This window comes from Heterodontus francisci, chromosome 44, assembly GCF_036365525.1.
Source record: "Heterodontus francisci isolate sHetFra1 chromosome 44, sHetFra1.hap1, whole genome shotgun sequence".
In the NCBI taxonomy this organism is placed as follows: Eukaryota; Metazoa; Chordata; class Chondrichthyes; order Heterodontiformes; family Heterodontidae; genus Heterodontus; species Heterodontus francisci.
The window spans coordinates 25505118-25527394 of NC_090414.1; the positions used below are offsets into that span (position 1 = coordinate 25505118).

General features: G+C 52.5%; 1 protein-coding gene across 2 annotated transcripts in view; it reads left to right on the plus strand.

Annotated features, from left to right (window-relative positions):
• sf3b2 (splicing factor 3b, subunit 2) overlaps positions 1 to 15805 on the plus strand; it is a 39862-nt gene extending 24057 nt beyond the window's left edge. For both annotated transcript variants that reach the window (XM_068021498.1, XM_068021499.1), the window contains 9 exons: positions 4363 to 4512; positions 6525 to 6614; positions 7869 to 7976; positions 8290 to 8397; positions 9169 to 9314; positions 9868 to 9969; positions 12250 to 12349; positions 13575 to 13760; positions 15650 to 15805. In XM_068021498.1, coding sequence (XP_067877599.1) covers positions 4363 to 4512; positions 6525 to 6614; positions 7869 to 7976; positions 8290 to 8397; positions 9169 to 9314; positions 9868 to 9969; positions 12250 to 12349; positions 13575 to 13760; positions 15650 to 15721 — 1062 coding nt within the window. In that variant the 3' untranslated portion in view covers positions 15722 to 15805. The remainder of the gene's footprint in view (positions 1 to 4362; positions 4513 to 6524; positions 6615 to 7868; positions 7977 to 8289; positions 8398 to 9168; positions 9315 to 9867; positions 9970 to 12249; positions 12350 to 13574; positions 13761 to 15649) is intronic.
• The last annotated feature ends 6472 nt before the right edge of the window (positions 15806 to 22277 follow it).

Below are 22277 nucleotides of genomic sequence, written 5' to 3' on the forward strand. Positions count from 1 at the left end.
CCCCCAGTCAGCACTGAACACTTAAAACCATGGCACAGTGAGCTCCCCCCAGTCAGCACTGAACACTTAAACCCATGGCACAGTGAGCTCCCCCCAGTCAACACTGAACACTTAGAACCATGGCACAGTGAGCTCTCCCCAGTCAGCACTGAACACTTAAACCCATGGCACAGTGAGCTCCCCCAGTCAGCACTGAACACTTAAACCCATGGCACAGTGAGCTCCCCCAGTCAGCACTGAACACTTAAACCCATGGCACAGTGAGCTCCCCCAGTCAGCACTGAACACTTAAACCCATGGCACAGTGAGCTCCCCCCAGTCAGCACTGAACACTTAAAACCATGGCACAGTGAGCTCCCCCCAGTCAGCACTGAACACTTAGAACCATGGCACAGTGAGCTCTCCCCAGTCAGCACTGAACACTTAAACCCATGGCACAGTGAGCTCTCCCCAGTCAGCACTGAACACTTAAATCCATGGCACAGTGAGCTCCCCCAGTCAGCACTGAACACTTAAACCCATGGCACAGTGAGCTCCCCCAGTCAGCACTGAACACTGAGAACCATGGCACAGTGAGCTCTCCCCAGTCAACACTGAACACTTAAACCCATGGCACAGTGAGCTCTCCCCAGTCAGCACTGAACACTTAAACCCATGGCACAGTGAGCTCCCCCCAGTCAGCACTGAACACTTAAAACCATGGCACAGTGAGCTCCCCCAGTCAGCACTGAACACTGAGAACCATGGCACAGTGAGCTCTCCCCAGTCAACACTGAACACTTAAACCCATGGCACAGTGAGCTCTCCCCAGTCAGCACTGAACACTTAAACCCATGGCACAGTGAGCTCCCCCAGTCAGCACTGAACACTGAGAACCATGGCACAGTGAGCTCCCCCAGTCAGCACTGAACACTTAAAACCATGGCACAGTGAGCTCCCCCAGTCAGCACTGAACACTGAGAACCATGGCACAGTGAGCTCTCCCCAGTCAACACTGAACACTTAAACCCATGGCACAGTGAGCTCCCCCAGTCAACACTGAACACTTAAAACCATGGCACAGTGAGCTCCCCCCAGTCAACACCGAACACTTAAAACCATGGCACAGTGAGCTCCCCCAGTCAGCACTGAACACTGAGAATCATGGCACAGTGAGCTCCCCCAGTCAGCACTGAACACTTAAACCCATGGCACAGTGATCTCTCCCAGTCAACACTGAACACTTAAAACCATGGCACAGTGAGCTCCCCCAGTCAACACTGAACACTTAAACCCATGGCACAGTGAGCTCCCCCAGTCAGCACTGAACACTGAGAATCATGGCACAGTGAGCTCTCCCAGTCAGCACTGAACACTTAAAACCATGGCACAGTGAGCTCTCCCCAGTCAGCACTGAACACTTAAACCCATGGCACAGTGAGCTCCCCCAGTCAACACTGAACACTTAAACCCATGGCACAGTGAGCTCCCCCAGTCAACACTGAACACTTAAAACCATGGCACAGTGAGCTCCCCCAGTCAGCACTGAACACTTAAACCCATGGCACAGTGAGCTCCCCCAGTCAACACTGAACACTTAAAACCATGGCACAGTGAGCTCCCCCAGTCAACACTGAACACTTAAACCCATGGCACAGTGAGCTCCCCCAGTCAACACTGAACACTTAAACCCATGGCACAGTGAGCTCTCCCCCAGTCAGCACTGAACACTTAAACCCATGGCACAGTGAGCTCCCCCAGTCAGCACTGAACACTTAAACCCATGGCACAGTGAGCTCCCCCAGTCAGCACTGAACACTGAGAATCATGGCACAGTGAGCTCCCCCCAGTCAGCACTGAACACTTAAACCCATGGCACAGTGAGCTCCCCCAGTCAACACTGAACACTTAAACCCATGGCACAGTGAGCTCCCCCAGTCAGCACTGAACACTTAAACCCATGGCACAGTGATCTCTCCCAGTCAACACTGAACACTTAAAACCATGGCACAGTGAGCTCCCCCAGTCAACACTGAACACTTAAACCCATGGCACAGTGAGCTCCCCCAGTCAGCACTGAACACTGAGAATCATGGCACAGTGAGCTCCCCCAGTCAGCACTGAACACTTAAAACCATGGCACAGTGAGCTCCCCCAATCAGCACTGAACACTTAAACCCATGGCACAGTGAGCTCTCCCCAGTCAGCACTGAACACTTAAACCCATGGCACAGTGATCTCTCCCAGTCAGCACTGAACACTTAAACCCATGGCACAGTGAGCTCTCCCCAGTCAGCACTGAACACTTAAACCCATGGCACAGTGAGCTCCCCCCAGTCAACACTGAACACTTAGAACCATGGCACAGTGAGCTCTCCCAGTCAACACTGAACACTTAAACCCATGGCACAGTGAGCTCTCCCCAGTCAACACTGAACACTTAAACCCATGGCACAGTGAGCTCCCCCAGTCAGCACTGAACACTTAAAACCATGGCACAGTGAGCTCTCCCCAGTCAGCACTGAACACTTAAACCCATGGCACAGTGAGCTCCCCCCAGTCAGCACTGAACACTTAAAACCCATGGCACAGTGAGCTCCCCCAGTCAGCACTGAACACTTAAACCCATGGCACAGTGAGCTCTCCCCAGTCAACACTGAACACTTAAACCCATGGCACAGTGAGCTCTCCCCAGTCAGCACTGAACACTTAAACCCATGGCACAGTGAGCTCCCCCAGTCAGCACTGAACACTTAAAACCATGGCACAGTGAGCTCTCCCCAGTCAGCACTGAACACTTAAACCCATGGCACAGTGAGCTCTCCCCAGTCAACACTGAACACTTAAACCCATGGCACAGTGAGCTCCCCCAGTCAACACTGAACACTTAAACCCATGGCACAGTGAGCTCCCCCCAGACAGCACTGAACACTTAAAACCCATGGCACAGTGAGCTCTCCCCAGTCAACACTGAACACTTAAAACCATGGCACAGTGAGCTCCCCCAGTCAGCACTGAACACTTAAAACCATGGCACAGTGAGCTCCCCCAGTCAACACTGAACACTGAGAACCATGGCACAGTGAGCTCTCCCCAGTCAGCACTGAACACTTAGAACCATGGCACAGTGAGCTCTCCCCAGTCAGCACTGAACACTTAAACCCATGGCACAGTGAGCTCCCCCAGTCAACACTGAACACTGAGAACCATGGCACAGTGAGCTCCCCCAGTCAGCACTGAACACTTAAACCCATGACACAGTGAGCTCTCCCAGTCAACACTGAACACTTAAAACCATGGCACAGTGAGCTCTCCCCAGTCAACACTGAACACTGAGAACCATGGCACAGTGAGCTCCCCCAATCAGCACTGAACACTTAAACCCATGGCACAGTGAGCTCCCCCCAGACAGCACTGAACACTTAAAACCCATGGCACAGTGAGCTCTCCCCAGTCAACACTGAACACTTAAAACCATGGCACAGTGAGCTCCCCCAGTCAGCACTGAACACTTAAAACCATGGCACAGTGAGCTCCCCCAGTCAACACTGAACACTGAGAACCATGGCACAGTGAGCTCCCCCAGTCAGCACTGAACACTTAGAACCATGGCACAGTGAGCTCTCCCCAGTCAGCACTGAACACTTAGAACCATGGCACAGTGAGCTCTCCCCAGTCAGCACTGAACACTTAGAACCATGGCACAGTGAGCTCTCCCCAGTCAGCACTGAACACTTAGAACCATGGCACAGTGAGCTCTCCCCCAGTCAACACTGAACACTGAGAACCATGGCACAGTGAGCTCCCCCAGTCAGCACTGAACACTTAGAACCATGGCACAGTGAGCTCTCCCAGTCAACACTGAACACTTAAAACCATGGCACAGTGAGCTCTCCCCCAGTCAGCACTGAACACTTAAACCCATGGCACAGTGAGCTCTCCCCCAGTCAGCACTGAACACTTAAAACCATGGCACAGTGAGCTCTCCCCAGTCAGCACTGAACACTTAAAACCATGGCACAGTGAGCTCCCCCAGTCAGCACTGAACATTAAACCCATGGCACAGTGAGCTCTCCCCAGTCAGCACTGAACACTTAAACCCATGGCACAGTGAGCTCTCCCCCAGTCAGCACTGAACACTGAGAACCATGGCACAGTGAGCTCTCCCCCAGTCAGCACTGAACACTTAAACCCATGGCACAGTGAGCTCTCCCCAGTCAACACTGAACACTTAAAACCATGGCACAGTGAGCTCTCCCCAGTCAGCACTGAACACTTAAACCCATGGCACAGTGAGCTCTCCCCAGTCAGCACTCCTGGAGTTGGCGGGTTGTGGTGTTGGAAATCTTGCTCTAATTCGGTGTGTGTGTTGTTTGTTTACAGGAAGAGCAGAAAACCATGAAGACTAAAATGAGGGAGAAAGTGCGTCCGAAAATGGGTAAAATAGATATTGACTACCAGAAGCTGCATGATGCCTTCTTCAAATGGCAGACGAAACCCAAACTGACCATCCATGGAGACCTGTATTATGAGGTAGCGTTGCCTTCAGTAAAAAGCAGGCGTTTGAGTGCCAGGTCCATTATCCACTATCATTACCTGCCCTGGGCTATTCCTTCATTTCGGGATTGGGGGAGGGTGTGGCTGCTGTGTCATTTGAGCCCCAAGGGCACAGCTCTAAGCCCATCCTATATTTGCAGATCTCACAGCAGGTGTGGTACTGAGCCCAACACAGGGCAAGAAAGGGCCAGACTTCATTCCTGGTCTGTATTGTGTGATCTTCGATGGGGGTGGAGGGTCACTGATCACTACCCAGTGAACCCTGGGAAAAGTGGATTTGAATTACAATGAGATTCGGCTCCAACCCCAGGACTGAATAACTTGCTGCTCCTAACCCAGTCTGGCCTTCACATCACTCCAGTCCCGCTGTATGAGGCTGGCACTTGTACTCGGAAAAGGGCAGTCACTGGCCTGGCCAGTGAGGTCCAAACCTCAAACAATGTAATATCCAATCTCTCCCTGCCTTCACAAGTCCCCTGAAAACTGGACTCTTTCTTTAGCTTCTCCTGTCTCCCCCTCTGACTGACCCTGACCCTCCCTGCCCACCCATCTCTGAACCATCCTGGCATGTTTTAGTATTTCCAGTTTCAGCTGTGACTCAGTGGGTAGCCATCTTCCTCGCTCTGTGTCAGAAGCTCGTGGGTTTGAGCCTCACACCAGACACGAGCCCCATAATCCAGGCTGACACTGCCAGAGGGAGCCCCCTCCCCGTGCTGCCGGAGGGCCGGCGCTGAGGGAGCCCCACGCTGCCTCCGGTGCTGACTTTCGCCGTCTCAGGTGAACATAAAAGATCCCACGGCCACAATTCCAGTCACGAGCAGGGGTGTTCACTGCCCCCACCTGGTACCGATTATTTATCTCTCAACCATCACTACAACAGATTGTCTGAGTCATTATGGTCTTTCCAGTTTGTGGGATCTTGCTGTGTGTAAATTGGCTGCACATTTCCCCCGTTACTTCATTGGCTGTGAGGCGCTTTGGGACGTACTGAGGTGGCGAGAGGAGCTGGAGAGATCCAACTGGTTGATTTTCTGACTTGATTGTGGTTTGTCCTGCTCATTTGGGAGCCTCTGTCGATAAGGAAGTGCTTCCTCTGAACTGACACACTGTACAGAATAAAGCAATTGTTTCGTTTTCGTAAGACTGTAATCTAATCTCAGCGAGTGCAGATAACTGCTGTAAAATTGATGTAACATAGGCTCATGATATCTCTAATTGCTCCCTGCTAATCGCTTTATTGCAGAATTACAGCTTCTAACAGTCCACCACTTAGTCATTAGACTAGAGTTGATCAGAATCTCACCCTTTCCAAGCTGGCCTCTATTATTTTTGTCTTTGAATTGCAAAACATATTCAAATCATACAGGGTTTTGATAGAGTAAATAAGGAGAAACTGTTTCTAGCAGTAGGAGAGTCAGAGGACACACAGTGAAAGTAATTAGCAAAAGAACCAGTGAGTTGTTGTGATCTGGAACGCGCTGCCTGAAAGGGCGGTGGAAGCAGATTCAATAGTAACTTTCAAAAGGGGAATTGGATAAATACTGGAAAAGGTCTGTGGGGGAAAGAACAGGGGGGGAGTGGGACTGATTGGATAGAACTTTCAAAGAGCCAGCACAGGCACAAAGGGCCAAATGGCCTCCTCCGTTGCTGAGATTCTGTGGGACTGACAGCTGGTTGGAACCGGGTTGAGCAGGGAAGGCGAGGAATTCCAGCATGCCTTCAGGCTGTCTCTATCTCCTCCTTTAAGACGCTCCTTAAAAACCGACCTGTTTGACCGAGCTTTTGGTCGCCTGTCCCTAATATCTCCTTATGTGGCTCGGGGTCAAATTCTGTCTGGTTTACGCTCCTGTGAAGTGCCTTGTGTTTTACTGCATTAAAGATGCCTTTTAAAAGTACGGTGGTGAACATGGGGCACTGTCTGTTCAAGGTGAATGACTTTCCCAACTGACGTGGTTAGCTCAATGCATTTTGTTTGCTTGTTGCAACAGGGCAAAGAATTCGAGACTCGTCTTAAAGAGAAGAAACCTGGGGATTTGTCGGATGAGCTGAGACTAGCCCTCGGAATGCCTGTGGGAGCTGTAAGTAAATTCCCTTCCCCGGTTTTAAAGAAATGACATCTTGTCACATGATCAGATCTTTGACCTCGCAGATCCTGCATCGAAGCTGGGTTACACAGGGACGGACCCGTGTCTCGGGGACAGACCTGAAGCCCCCTTCTCCCCTGGGTCACAGGGACGGACCCGTGTCCCGGGGACAGACCTGAAGCCCCCCTCTCCCCTGGGTCACACGGGGACGGACCCATGTCCCGGGGACAGACCTGAAGCCCCCCTCTCCCCTGGGTCACACAGGGACGGACCCATGTCCCGGGGACAGACCTGAAGCCCCCCTCTCCCCTGGGTCACACAGGGACGGACCCGTGTCCCGGGGACAGACCTGAAGCCCCCCTCTCCCCTGGGTCACACAGGGACGGACCCGTGTCCCGGGGACAGACCTGAAGCCCCCCTCTCCCCTGGGTTCACACAGGGACGGACCCGTTCTTTTCCCCCCCCACTCGGGGGTCAGGCAGGAATAGACACCCCCCCCCCCCCCCCCCCGACCCGGGGTGACGCAGGGACGGACCCATTTGCCGCCCCCCCCCAGTGTTATACCCAACAAAATGCTTCTTCCAAATGTGGAAGGACGATGTAGTTTGGAATGGAAGACGTGAATCCCGAGTATTACAGAAATCCCTAGAATTATTAGATGCTGTGGTGGAGTGGGGGGTGGGGTAGGGTTCTTTCTGATTGAACAGTCTCCCCCCCCCGTGTGTAATTATCGTGTGAATGTGGAACTGTGAGGTGCTTGTTCACATTTAAAATGGATACAGTGAGAATGGACTGTCCCTCCTCTCCCACTATTGCACTGCACTGAGAGTTTAACAGTAGCAGAATTTTGTAACAGTGGAAATCCTTGGGTGATTTGGCAATATGCCGTTTCCACATTCTTACCCTCCTTATCTCTCTATCCTCCTCTAGTCCTGCAACCTCCAGAGATCTCTGCGCTTCTCCAACTCTGACCTTCAACTACCTGGGCCCTGAGCTCTGCAGCTCCTTCCATAAATAAACCTCTTCGCACGTCTCTCCTCCTTTAAGATGCTCCTAAAAGCCTGCCTTGCTTGTCCTGGTATCTATCCCCTTACGTGGTTTGGTGTGAAAATTCTGTCTGATTTACACTCCTATGAAGTGCCTCGGGGCACAAAAGGCCCTTTTCTAGATGGAAGTTGTTTTTGTGTTGGGGAGTTTCCCTGTGTAACAGTTCATGTTCCAATTCCAGTTGTTTTGTTTCTCCTACAGAATGCTCACAAAGTTCCTCCCCCGTGGCTGATTGCCATGCAGAGGTACGGCCCTCCACCATCGTATCCCAATCTGAAAATTCCTGGCCTAAACTCTCCCATCCCAGAGGTAAGTCCATCGTCTGAAACTCATCGCCAGAGACGTGTTGTGCTAAGAGCGAAATGGGGACAGACCTATACTGTCACAGTTTGAAAGGGTGTGACGTTCCAATGAGCTGCCACTGTGAGGGGGTTTTGATAGAGTAAATATGGAGAAACTGTTTTCAGGTGGCAGGAGGGTCGGTAACCAGAGGGGACACAGATTTAAGATAATTGGCAGAGGGGAGATGAGATGTTGGGCTAGGTGTAGGGCCTGCACCACACTGTCGACCTCTTGTACTTTGCTCTAACCATGAAAGGGCCGTGTGTTGTTCCTTTTGCAGAGCTGCTCCTTCGGGTACCACGCTGGAGGGTGGGGGAAGCCCCCTGTCGATGAAACTGGAAAGCCACTGTACGGGGATGTGTTTGGAACCAATTCGCTGGAATTCCAGGTAAATATTGCCGGGCTCACGCTAACACAGCACTGTAACATTCTTCCTGAACCACTGCACTCTCCAAGAACTGTCCGTTGGATTGCAGGGACTGTTGATACCAGTGTCGGTGGCTGCCATTTTGTGCACAGCACGATCCCACAGTGAGATGAGAACGTGCTGCAGTTTATCTGCAGCCCCAATGTTGCAATTGTGAATTTTAAGGTTTTAAGAAAGAACAGAGGAATTCTAAGTGATAATTTTTTCTGCTATGTGAACTCTATTGTAGCAAATTTTAAGTAAAATATGAATTTCATTTATTGGACTTAGAGGGTTAAATTATGTTGTACAGACTGGGCTTGTATTCCCTCGAGTGTAGAAGATTAAGGGGTTGATCTAATCGAGGGGTTTAAGATGATTAAAGGATTCGATCGGGTCGATAGAGAGAAACTATTTCCTCTGCTCGGGGGGAGTCCAGAACAAGGGGGCAGAACCTTAAAATTAGAGCCAGGGCCGTTCAGGGGTGATGTCAGGAAACACTTCTTCACACAAAGGGGAGTGGAAATCGGGAACACTCTCCCCGCAGAAAGCTGCTGAGGCCGGGGGTCAATTAGAAATTTCAAAAGTGAGATGGATAGATTTTAGTTGGGTGAGGGGGATTAAGGATTACAGAATCAAGGCAGGGAGATGGTTCTAACTGAATGGCAGAACTGGCTTGAGGGGCTGAATGGTCTCCCCTTATTCCTATATGATAGACACAGGAATAGAAAGATTTCTGATCTTCACTCGCAGGCCAAGACTGAAGAAGAGGAGCTAGACCGGACACCCTGGGGTGAGCTGGAGCCTTCTGATGAGGAATCCTCGGAGGAAGAGGAAGAGGAGGACGAGAGCGATGAAGATAAACCAGATGACACCGGCTTCATCACTCCTGCCGACAGGTAGAAAGTTGGGACTGAGTGGGAGGAAGGGCTCTGACCAAGATGGAATTGGAGGGTGGGTGGTCTGTGTCGTAGTGGTGTGGAGGTTTTGTTATGTGACTGTGACAGTGGTACACTATCCCTCCATGTCCTTCTCGAGCTGTCTGCACTCTTTGACGTAGTTGACCACACCATGTATGGTCCAGCTGGGTGGGACTGGACTCACCTCATTCAATTCTTGTCTATCTAAGAGAACTCCTGCAATGACAACTCCATCCTTCTGCATGGCAACTGCCTGAGGCTAAACCAGACTCTTTGCAACCATGATATCATATATGAGCTTCCAACCACATATCCTCGCTATCACTAAGGCCACCTATTTCTACCTCTGTAACATTGCCTGACTCTGACTCAGCCCCAGCTCATCGGCTGCTGAAACCCTCATTGATGGCTTTGTTATCTCCAGACTCTTGACTATTTCAGTGCTCTCCTGGCCTGCCTCTTTAACTTTGTAAACTTGTTGCTGTTAACCTCTTACTGTAACTGTAAATGACCTTTCTGTGTCTCTCTGCAGTGGGCTGATTACCCCAGGGGGTTTCTCCTCTGTCCCAGCGGGGATGGAGACCCCTGAACTCATTGAGCTGAGGAAGAAGAAGATCGAGGAAGCCATGGATGGGTAAGAGCTGAATCCTGTTGAGCAAGGAAGAGGCCAGGTTTGGCGAGGGGGGTGGTTGGGGGGGTAGGACCTCCAACTGGCCTCTCGGTCCTGAGGTTCCAGAGGGAGTAGGGATTCGATTGGACTCAGTAGTACTGCTGATTGGGAGAGGAGGAGGTACGAGCCTAATGAGTAAACATTGGGGACAGCATCAATATTCACCAGCTGAGAGAAACATCTGCAGGGTTCATGTGAAACCTGTACCCATAATAATCAGTATCTGCAAACGGGGGGGGGGGGGACTGTTTGTGACTGGGCCCTACCCCCGATTGTTTGTAAACGGGGGGGGGGGGGACTGTTTGTGACTGGGCCCTACCCCCGATTGTTTGTAAACGGGGGGGGGGGGGACTGTTTGTGACTGGGCCCTACCCCCGATTGTTTGTAAACGGTGGGGGGGGGGGGTGACTGTTTCTGACTGGGCCCTACCCCCGATTGTTTGTAAACGGTGGGGGGGGGACGGGACTGTTTGTGACTGGGCCCTACCCCCGATTGTTTGTAAACGGTGGGGGGGGGGGACGGGACTGTTTGTGACTGGGCCCTACCCCCGATTGTTTGTAAACGGTGGGGGGGGGGGTGACTGTTTGTGACTGGGCCCTACCCCCGATTGTTTGTAAACGGTGGGGGGGGGGCGGGCTGTTTGTGACTGGGCCCTACCCCCGATTGTTTGTCAACGGTGGGGGAGGGGGGGACTGTTTCTGACTGGGCCCTACCCCCGATTGTTTGTAAACGGTGGGGGGGGGGGGTGACTGTTTGTGACTGGGCCCTACCCCCGATTGTTTGTAAACGGTGGGGGGGGACTGTTTGTGACTGGGCCCTACCCCCGATTGTTTGTAAACGGTGGGGGGGGACTGTTTGTGACTGGGCCCTACCCCCGATTGTTTGTAAACGGGGAGGGGTGGGGGTGACTGTTTCTGACTGGGCCCTACCCCTGATTGTTTGTAAACGGTGGGGGGGGGGGGGGGGGGGGGGGAGACTGTGACTGGGCCCTACCCCCGATTGTTTGTAAACGGTGGGGGGGGGACTGTTTGTGACTGGGCCCTACCCCCGATTGTTTGTAAACGGGGAGGGGGGGGGTGACTGTTTCTGACTGGGCCCTACCCCCGATTGTTTGTCAACGGGGGGGGGGGGGACTGTTTGTGACTGGGCCCTACCCCCGATTGTTTGTAAACGGTGGGGGGGGGGGGGGGGGGAGACTGTTTGTGACTGGGCCCTACCCCCGATTGTTTGTAAACGGGGAGGGGGGGGTGACTGTTTGTGACTGGGCCCTACCCCCCGATTGTTTGTAAACGGGGTGGGGGGGGGGGGGGGACTGTTTGTGACTGGGCCCTACCCCCGATTGTTTGTAAACGGGGTGGGGGGGGGGGGGGACTGTTTGTCTGTTTGTGACTGGGCCCTACCCCCGATTGTTTGTAAACGGGGGGGGGGGGACTGTTTGTGACTGGGCCCTACCCCCGATTGTTTGCATCTGGCTCGGATTCATTTGAACTACGTGCTTTCGTTTTTAAGAGTGGCTACGGCCGGGGTAAGTGAAACTCTTCAGGATGATGGTTGTGACACAGGAGCTGGTTCCAGTACTGGGGTATCGCTGTGAATCATGCTGCTTGTGGGAGTGAGTTTCCCTCCTGTTGTCACGTTGTGTGGTGCCAGCAAATGGGGAGCTGTCAGTTCACTCCATGTGGGTACAGGGGCAGGACCGGTGGGGGGGTGGTGGGGGGGCAGGACCTGGGCAGTGAGGGGAGAGGGGGGGGGGGCAGGACCTGTGCAGTGGGGGGGGGGGGGGGGGGGGGGAGAGGGGGGGGGCAGGACCTGTGCAGTGGGGGGGGGGAGGCAGGACCTGTGCAGTGGGGGGGGGGGGACAGAGGACCTGGGCAGTGTTGGGGGGGGGGGGGGAAGAGGACCTGGGCAGGGAGGGGGGAGGACCTGGGCAGTGGTGGGTGGGGGGCAGGACCTGGGCAGTGAGGGGGGGGGGGCAGGACCTGGGCAGTGGGGGGGTGGGGGAGAGGACCTGGGCAGTGAGGGGGGGGGGGGCAGGACCTGGGCAGTGGGGGGGTGGGGGCAGGACCTGGGCAGTGGGGGGGTGGGGGAGAGGACCTGGGCAGGGGGGGGGGGGCAGGACCTGGGCAGTGGTGGGGGGGAGGGGGGGGTGCAGGACCTGGGCAGTGAGGGGGGGGTGGGGGTGGGGAGGACCCACTTTGAGCACTTGGTGACACTCTGATTGGCCGTCCTGTTCTTTCCCTGCAGTGGTGACACGCCTCAGCTCTACGTTCCGGTGCCGGAGAAGCGGACAGCGACAATAGGAGGAGCCATGATGGGGTCGACACACATCTACGACATGTCGGCGGTGAGTTCTGTCCTGCCACACTGTGGGCGTGGTAACTAACGGTAACCAGAGCAGAGGGGGCAATCTCCCCTCCTCCCCCATTGGGTATAGCGTGGCAGCTGTTTGTGCCGGTTTCATACTGTACCAGGATGTAGTGTATGTGTGTCAGTGACCAGTAACAAAAGTCCAGCCTCCATCTCTGGCCTGTGCTGAGTTAGCTGGCCCTGCCTGGTGTTGTACTGATTCCCCCCCCGCCAACACACACCCACAGCAGGAAGAACCAGTCCCCCTGGGTTAGGGAAGGGGCAGAAATCAGACATGGTTCCTGCCCCTGATCACATTAACTGGTCTGGTGGTGTCGGCTGCTTCTGCGGCAGTGTTGCAGAGTGACTACACTTCAAAATAAGGACTTCATTGGAAGTGAAGAGCTTTGGGACATCTTGAGGATGTGAAAGGTGCCATATAAATGCAAGTTCTTTCTTCACACGAGGCTTTGTTTCTGGGTTAACTGGGAGAGATGCGGAGCAGGCTGGGCAGTCCTTGACTGTGAAGGATATGAATGTGAATATAGCTGTGACCAAGGTCAGCTGTGCGAACACAGTTTCTGTGTCTTTGTGGTTCTGAGCTCTCTGTCTTTTATACGACTTTGCTACATGCTATTTTTTACTGCCTTCAAGGTCATGGGCTGGGCAAATCTCTCCAGTGTCCCTTTGCTGCACTCTGTGCAATGATTGCTGTGTTTTAAAAAAGATCTGTATTGTTCCCTTATTTCAGTCTTGGTGGATTAAGCAGTGTTACAGTGTGGCTGTCGGGATTACAAGCTGGGTAAACATCCTGAATCATCCTTCCCTCAGTGCTCAAGTGGGTCACGAGAATTCCCCCACCGTCACTGGTCGAGCAAGAGGGGCAAATCAGCTTCATCCAGTCGTAGGGGAGGGCAACATAATTTACGAGAAACTGTGTGTCGCACACCAGTAATCCTCAGACAGCTTCAAGCTGTGTGTCTAACTGTAATAAAGAAAGTGCTGGAAATACTCAGCAGGTCAAGCAGAATCTGTAGACAGAGAAACGGTTAACGTTTCAGGTCAGTGACCTTTCGTCAGAACTCTGATTATGTTTCTGTCTCCCCAGATCCTGCCAGACCTGCCGAGTATTTGCAGCATTTTCTGTCGTTTCCATCTTCCGTGTTATTTTGCTCTTGTGTTACTGTGCCTCACCGTGCTGTGCTGTGTGGTGTGTCCGGTAGGTGATGAGTCGGAAAGGGCCTGCTCCCGAAACCCAGGGTATCGAGGTGGCACTGGCACCTGAAGAGTTGGAGCTTGACCCCATGGCCATGACCCAGAAATATGAGGAGAGGGTCCGCGAGCAGCAGGCGCAGGTCGAGAAGGAGGACTTCAGTGACATGGTGGCAGAGCATGCTGCCAAACAGAAGGTAAGCACATCTCCCCACTTCTACACTGTCCCCATCAAACACACCCAGGACAGGTACAGTACGGGGGTTAGATACAGAGTAAAGCTCCCTCTACACTGTCCCCATCAAACACTCCCAGGACAGGTACAGTACGGGGGTTAGATACAGAGTAAAGCTCCCTCTACACTGTCCCCATCAAACACTCCCAGGACAGGTACAGTATGGGGGTTAGATACAGAGTAAAGCTCCCTCTACACTGTCCCCATAAAACACTCCCAGGACAGGTACAGTACGGGGGTTAGATACAGAGTAAATCTCCCTCTACACTGTCCCCATCAAATACTCCCAGGACAGGTACAGTACGGGGGTTAGATACAGAGTAAAGCTCCCTCTACATTGTCCCCATCAAACACTCCCAGGACAGGTACAGTACGGGGGTTAGATACAGAGTAAAGCTCCCTCTACACTGTCCCCATCAAATACTCCCAGGACAGGTACAGTACGGGGGTTAGATACAGAGTAAAGCTCCCTCTACACTGTCCCCATCAAACACTCCCAGGACAGGTACAGTATGGGGGTTAGATACAGAGTAAAGCTCCCTCTACACTGTCCCCATCAAACACTCCCAGGACAGGTACAGTACGGGGGTTAGATACAGAGTAAAGCTCCCTCTACACTGTCCCCCATCAAACACTCCCAGGACAGGTACAGTACGGGGGTTAGATACAGAGTAAAGCTCCCTCTACACTGTCCACATCAAACACTCCCAGGACAGGTACAGTACGGGGGTTAGATACAGAGTAAAGCTCCCTCTACACTGTCCCCATCAAACACTCCCAGGACAGGTACAGTACGGGGGTTAGATACAGAGTAAAGCTCCCTCTACACTGTCCCCATCAAACACTCCCAGGACAGGTACAGTACGGGGGTTAGATACAGAGTAAAGCTCCCTCTACACTGTCCCCATCAAACACTCCCAGGACAGGTACAGTACGGGGGTTAGATACAGAGTAAAGCTCCCTCTACACTGTCCCCATCAAACACTCCCAGGACAGGTACAGTACGGGGGTTAGATACAGAGTAAAGCTCCCTCTACACTGTCCCCATCAAACACTCCCAGGACAGGTACAGTACGGGGTTAGATACAGAGTAATGCTCCCTCTACACTGTCCCCATCAAACAGTCCCAGGACAGGTACAGCACTGGTTAGCTCCTGTTCCTATGTACAGTAGTGGAATGGGATTTGTTAACTGGGGTTCTTCCCCCACCAACACTCCCTCAAGGAGAAACACATTGCTGAGTTGTAAATGGAGGCGGGGGCTTGGCCTGAATCAGTGGGCTACCATTGGCCTGGAGTTGAAATGGGACAGAGCAAGGTCACCAGTAGTGCTGGAAGCAGTCCAAAATAAACTGCCTTGGTAAAGCAGCTGCTTTCACCATGTTTATTCATAGTACCTATGCTATTATCAGCTGCTGGCTTATTGTAATCTGGCCTCGTGCGGAGATTACAGAGCAATCACTGGCAATGCTGTAATAGGCTGTAAGCAGTGGCTGCTGTAAGCACCTGTACAGGGACCAGAGATGCTTGTGAGCCTCTCTAATCAATCAGTTATCATAGCAGATTCTTTCCATCGCTCCACCATTGGTGGCCGTGCCTTCAGCTGCCTGGGGCCCTAAGTTCTGGAATTCCCTCCCTAAACCTCTCCGCCTCTCTCTCTCCTCCTTTAAGACGCTCCTTAAAACCGACCTCTTTGACCGAGCTTTTGGTCGCCTGTCCCTAATATCTCCTTATGTGGCTCGGGGTCTGATCTGTGTCTGGTAATGTTTCTGTGAAGTGCCCTAGGCTGTTAGTCTGTTGAAGGAGCTATGTAAACGAGTGTTGATGTAACGTGTTCTTGTTTGGTTTGCAGCAAAAGAAGAGGAAAGCACAGCCTGCAGACAGCAGCCGAGGTACCAAAAAGTACAAGGAGTTCAAATTCTAACCTTGGCCAAGCTACAAACCTCACTCGCTCCCTTCCTACCCCTACATTTCTCAATTGTATTAAAGTTGTGACTTTTTTTTTTAATCAGTGAGGTGTGTTTGCTCTTTTCTAACCCCTGCCCACTGTACAGAAGCAGCTCTTCCCCAACTGACAGGTCGCTCTTGGTGCTGAACTACATTGTCATTTTCATTCCATGTTCCAGGGTGGAATGAGTTTCTCACATATGCACATCCTGGATATCTCTCTCTCTCTCTCTTTCTGCCTCCCTTTCCGTCTGGCGCGCTCTCCCTCGCCCCCTTCTGGCGCGCGCTCTCCCTCGCTCCCCTCTGGCGCACGCTCTCCCTCGCCCCCCTCTGGCGCGCGCTCTCCCTCGCCCCCCTCTGGCGCGCGCTCTCCCTCGCCCCCCTCTGGCGCGCGCTCTCCCTCGCCCCCCTCTGGCGCGCGCTCTCCCTCGCCCGCCCGCCCTGTCTTCTACCACCCCTCCTATAGCAGCTGCATCCCGGGATGATGTTTGATTATTTCCCTATCCTCGCTGAGTCGGGTTCTGAGACTTCTTACAGTTAGCCAGCTGAGATCAGGAAACCGAGCAACAGACCACCAAACGGAACAAAACACTGCAGATCTCAAACACATTGAAATCTGGAAAACACTCGGGAGGTCTGGCAGCATCTGGGGAGAGAAAAGGGACAAGTTAACGTTTTCTGTTTGGACCACGTGACAGAACAAGATGATGTCTCAGATGAACGGGGTTTGGGAGATTTTAGGAATATCGGCTGTGGCTCGTATGTCGTGTCTTTCTCACCTCCGCACGAGGAGGTGGTTCAAGTCCCACTCCAGAGGCTCATTACTGTCTGTGGGAGCTTGCTATGCAAATAGGCTGCTGCATTTCCTATATTAAGATGGTGACTGCACATCAAAAAGTATTCTGACTGTGATGCACATTGGGACATATTGAGATTGTGAATGATGTAATTTATGAATGGAACTGTTGCTTTACACTTCATATACGATCGGCCCTCTGTTTGTGGGCACAATGAGTGGACGGAGGCTGCTTTGCAGAGTGCCTGGTGGGGGAGGTGCGTTCAGCCATGTGAAAATTGGCCCAGGTCCCCCCTCTTCTGCTATGTGGGGGGTGGGGAATGGTCTCCTGTATATTCTCTACTACGCACCACCCATCCACTGGACAAGCAGAGTTGGGAGTCACAGCAATCAGAAGGCGGTGTCTGCAATATGTCTCTCTCTTCATCAGGTTAGGGCCATACAGAAGCCGGCAGAACAAATTGCAGCATCACCGCCTAGGAAACGCCTAGGCTGTATCAGTGGTCTGTACTGAGTGGGCTCTGCTCAGCCAGGGCTCCTGCTCCTAATCGCTGGTGACTCCTGTACGTGTGAACATCGAGAGAGTGGGATTGGAAATGAGTGAGATAACCAGTGCATGCAGCATCCCTGAATCAGAGCCAAGAAGAGGGCAAGGGAACTGAACCAAACATTAAATATAATTTAACTCAATTATTTCTGAAACAATATATATTTCAATCACATTATGTCAACTTGAGATCATTTCACAAAACAGCTCAGACTTTGCCCTGTGGTGTGTGGTATTATCCATGTCTTTGGCTCTTAACCACACCTGGTTCTCTCTCTCTGTCTGTCTGTCTCATTCTATCTCTCTCCTTCTCACTGTCTTTCCCAAGCTCGATCACTGCCTCCATCTCTGTCTTTCTCTTTCTCTGCCCCTCTCACCCTCTCTCCCTCTGTTTCTATCTCATTGGGTTGTGAAGTGCGGAACAGGATGATCCTGATTAGAATTTGGACAGCTTTCCACCCAGACAGATTGCGTCATCTTCCTGGGACACAAAGTGACACAAGTGGAATTTGCTGCTGCTGCTTGGTGCAGTTTGGATTTAATGAGCAGAAGAATTCCATTCCTGAACATTTTCTTCCCCTCCTCCCTGAAGGTACTGACTCTCACTGGGGTACGGGTCTCACACACACTGATTCTCACTGGGGTACGGGTCCCACACACACTGACTCTCACTGGGGTACCGGTCCCACACACACTGACTCTCACTGGGGTACCGGTCCCACACACACTGACTCTCACTGGGGTACGGGTCCCACACACACTGACTCTCACTGGGGTACGGGTTCCACACACACTGACTCTCACTAAGGTACGGGTCCCACACACACTGACACTCACTGGGGTACGGGTCCCACACACACTGACTCTCACTGGGGTACAGGTCCCACACACACTGACTCTCACTGGGGTACAGGTCCCACACACACTGACTCTCACTGGGGTACGGGTCCCACACACACTGACTCTCACTGGGGTACGGGTCCCACACACACTGACTCTCACTGGGGTGCGGGTCCCACACACACTGACTCTCACTGGGGTACGGGTTCCACAAATGCTATCCACTGCTTAAGTGGTGAGTTTTATGAATGAGCCCAGAGACCAAGTGGTGACAGGATATTTGACTCTGGATGGCATCGTAACTGCACTCAAATCTGTCCTGTCCTAATGTATAGACATCCTCCCAGCTGAAGTCACCAGGTCCTGAGGTTCAACACGTCTGTGCTGGGTTCCAGGTCACAAAGGGGGATGGAGGCTACATTTTCCACACATCCATAAGGGGCTCGAGGTTTCCCGCTCCTGATCGCTATTAAGTTTCCTCTCCTGGGAAAATGCCTGTTGGGTTGATGAGAGGCTGGGATGAACTGTGATGCAGCTCATGGTTGATTGTCCTGGCCAGGCTCGCTGTCTTGGCTCTCGATATAATGGCAGGCAGAACTTAGTGTCTCGGAATTCTTGGCCAAGTTTCTCCATGATTCCAATTCCTGTTGGAAGCCGCACTGGAGCTTTCAGGGTAATTAAGGGCAATCTATGGAGCTTCGGGGATAGAATTCGATCTGGAACTGAGTGAAGATGTTGCAGGATATTAATTTAACTGAAAGCTTGAAACACGAGGGATTGAGGCCTGTCAAACAAAATTTGCAGTCAGATCTGCACAAGTTCGCAACCACTTCAGGGGTTTCAATTATTGACAGGATGGTCTAGAGGGGCTGAATGGCCTGATCCTGTTCCTCTGCTCAAGTGTCGGCTGTGGCTTAGTAGGTGTCACACTCGCCACTGAGTCAGCGGGTTGTGGGTTTACATCCTACTGCTCAGACTGGACCACAAACTCCAGACTGACACACCCAATACAGTACTGAGGGAGTGCAACACTGTCGGAGGGTGGGTACTGAGGGAGCACCGCACTGTCGGAGGGTCAGTACTGAGGGAGCGCCGCACTGTCGGAGGGTCAGTACTGAGGGAGCACCGCACTGTCGGAGGGTCAGTACTGAGGCAGTGCTGCACTGTCAGAGGGTCAGTACTGAGGGAGTGCCGCACTGTCGGAGGGTCGGTACTGAGGGAGGGTCGGTACTGAGGGTGTGCCGCACTGTCGGAGGGTCAGTACTGAGGGAGTGCTGCACTGTCGGAGGGTCAGTACTGAGGGAGCGCCGCACTGTCGGAGGGTCAATGCTGAGGGAGCGCCGCACTGTCGGAGGGTCAGTACTGAGGGAGCGCCGCACTGTCGGAGGGTCAGTACTGAGGGAGCGCCGCACTGTCGGAGGGTCAGTACTGAGGGAGCGCCGCACTGTCGGAGGGTCAGTACTGAGGGAGCGCCGCACTGTCGGAGGGTCAGTACTGAGGGAGCGCCGCACTGCCGGAGGGTCAGTACTGAGGGAGTGCCGCACTGTCTGAGGGTCAGTGCTGTACTGTCGGAGGGACAGTGCTGAGGGAGGGCTGCACTGTTGGAGAGTCAATACCAAGGGAGTGCTGCACTGTTGGAGGGTCAGTACTGAGGGAGTGCCGCACTGTCGGAGGGTCGGGAGCGAGGGAGCGCCGCACTGTTGGAGGGTCAGTACTGAGGGAGAGTTGCACTGTCAGAGGCTCAGTTCTGAGGGAGCGCCGCACTTATGGAGAGATGGTCCTCTGTGTGTCTGTAATGTACACAATCTGGTGTATCTATAATGTACACAGTCCGGTGTGTGTGTATAATCTACACAGACTGGTGTGTGTGTAATGTACACAGTCCAGAGTGAGTGCTGAAAGTACACGGTCTGGTTATGTATCTGTAAAGTACACGGTCCGGTGTGTCTGTGATGTACACAGTCTGGTTTTGTATGTAATGTCCATGGTCCAGTATGTATCTGTAAAGTACACAGTCCGGTGTGTATCTGCAATGTACATTATCCAGTTCGTATCTGTAATGTACATGGTCCAGTTTGTGTTTAATGTACACAGTCCGGTGTGTCTAATATACATGGTGCAGTGTGTGTGTATCTGTAATGTACACAGTCTGGTGTGTGTGTGTGTTTAATCTACATGGTCCGGTTTGTGTGTGATGTACATGATCCAGTGTCTATGTGTAATTTGCACGATCCTTTGTGTGTGTGTAATGTACATGGCCTAGGGTATATAGCTGTAATCTACATGGTCCAGTTAGTATCTGTAATGTACACAGTCCAATGTGTATCTGTAATGTACACGGTCCGGTGAGTGTGTAATATACATGGTCCAGTGTGTGTATCTGTAATGTACATGGTCTAGTGAATGTGTAATGTACACGGTCTGGTGTGTATGTGTATCTGTAATGTACATGGTCCGGTGTTTGTGTCATGTACACGGTCCAGTAGGTGTGGAATGTACACAGTCCAGTGTGTATGTAATGTACACAGTGCGGTGTGTGTGTAATGTACACGGTCCAGTGTGTATGTGTATCTGTAATGTACATGGTCCGGTGTTTGTGCCATGTACACGGTCCGGTGTGTGTGTAATGTACACGGTCCGGTGTGTGTGTAATGTACACGGTCCGGTGTGTCTGTAATGTACACGGTCCGGTGTGTGTGTAATGTAGACGGTCCGGTGTGTCTGTAATGTAGACGGTCCGGTGTGTGTGTAATGTACACGGTCCGGTGTGTGTGTAATGTACACGGTCCGGTGTGTGTGTAATGTACACGGTCCGGTGTGTGTGTAATGTACACGGTCCGGTGTGTGTGTAATGTACACGGTCCGGTGTGTGTGTAATGTACACGGTCCGGTGTGTGTGTAATGTACACGGTCCGGTGTGTGTGTAATGTACACGGTCCGGTGTGTGTGTAATGTACACGGTCCGGTGTGTGTGTAATGTACACGGTCCGGTGTGTCTGTAATGTACACGGTCCGGTGTGTGTGTAATGTACACGGTCCGGTGTGTGTGTAATGTACACGGTCCGGTGTGTCTGTAATGTACACGGTCCGGTGTGTGTGTAATGTACACGGTCCGGTGTGTGTGTAATGTACACGGTCCGGTGTGTGTGTAATGTACACGGTCCGGTGTGTGTGTAATGTACACGGTCCGGTGTGTGTGTAATGTACACGGTCCGGTGTGTGTGTAATGTACACGGTCCGGTGTGTGTGTAATGTACACGGTCCGGTGTGTGTGTAATGTACACGGTCCGGTGTGTGTGTAATGTACACGGTCCGGTGTGTGTGTAATGTACACGGTCCGGTGTGTGTGTAATGTACACGGTCCGGTGTGTGTGTAATGTACACGGTCCGGTGTGTGTGTAATGTACACGGTCCGGTGTGTGTGTAATGTACACGGTCCGGTGTGTGTGTAATGTACACGGTCCGGTGTGTGTGTAATGTACACGGTCCGGTGTGTCTGTAATGTACACGGTCCGGTGTGTCTGTAATGTACACGGTCCGGTGTGTGTGTAATGTACACGGTCCGGTGTGTGTGTAATGTACACGGTCCGGTGTGTGTGTAATGTACACGGTCCGGTGTGTGTGTAATGTACACGGTCCGGTGTGTGTGTAATGTACACGGTCCGGTGTGTGTGTAATGTACACGGTCCGGTGTGTGTGTAATGTACACGGTCCGGTGTGTGTGTAATGTACACGGTCCGGTGTGTGTGTAATGTACACGGTCCGGTGTGTGTGTAATGTACACGGTCCGGTGTGTGTGTAATGTACACGGTCCGGTGTGTGTGTAATGTACACGGTCCGGTGTGTGTGTAGTGTACACGGTCCGGTGTGTGTGTAATGTACACGGTCCGGTGTGTGTGTAATGTACACGGTCCGGTGTGTGTGTAATGTACACGGTCCGGTGTGTGTGTAATGTACACGGTCCGGTGTGTGTGTAATGTACACGGTCCGGTGTGTGTGTAATGTACACGGTCCGGTGTGTGTGTAATGTACACGGTCCGGTGTGTCTGTAATGTACACGGTCCGGTGTGTGTGTAATGTACACGGTCCGGTGTGTCTGTAATGTACACGGTCCGGTGTGTGTGTAATGTACACGGTCCGGTGTGTGTGTAATGTACACGGTCCGGTGTGTGTGTAATGTACACGGTCCGGTGTGTGTGTAATGTACACGGTCCGGTGTGTGTGTAATGTACACGGTCCGGTGTGTGTGTAATGTACACGGTCCGGTGTGTGTGTAATGTACACGGTCCGGTGTGTGTGTAATGTACACGGTCCGGTGAGTGTGTAATGTACACGGTCCGGTGTGTCTGT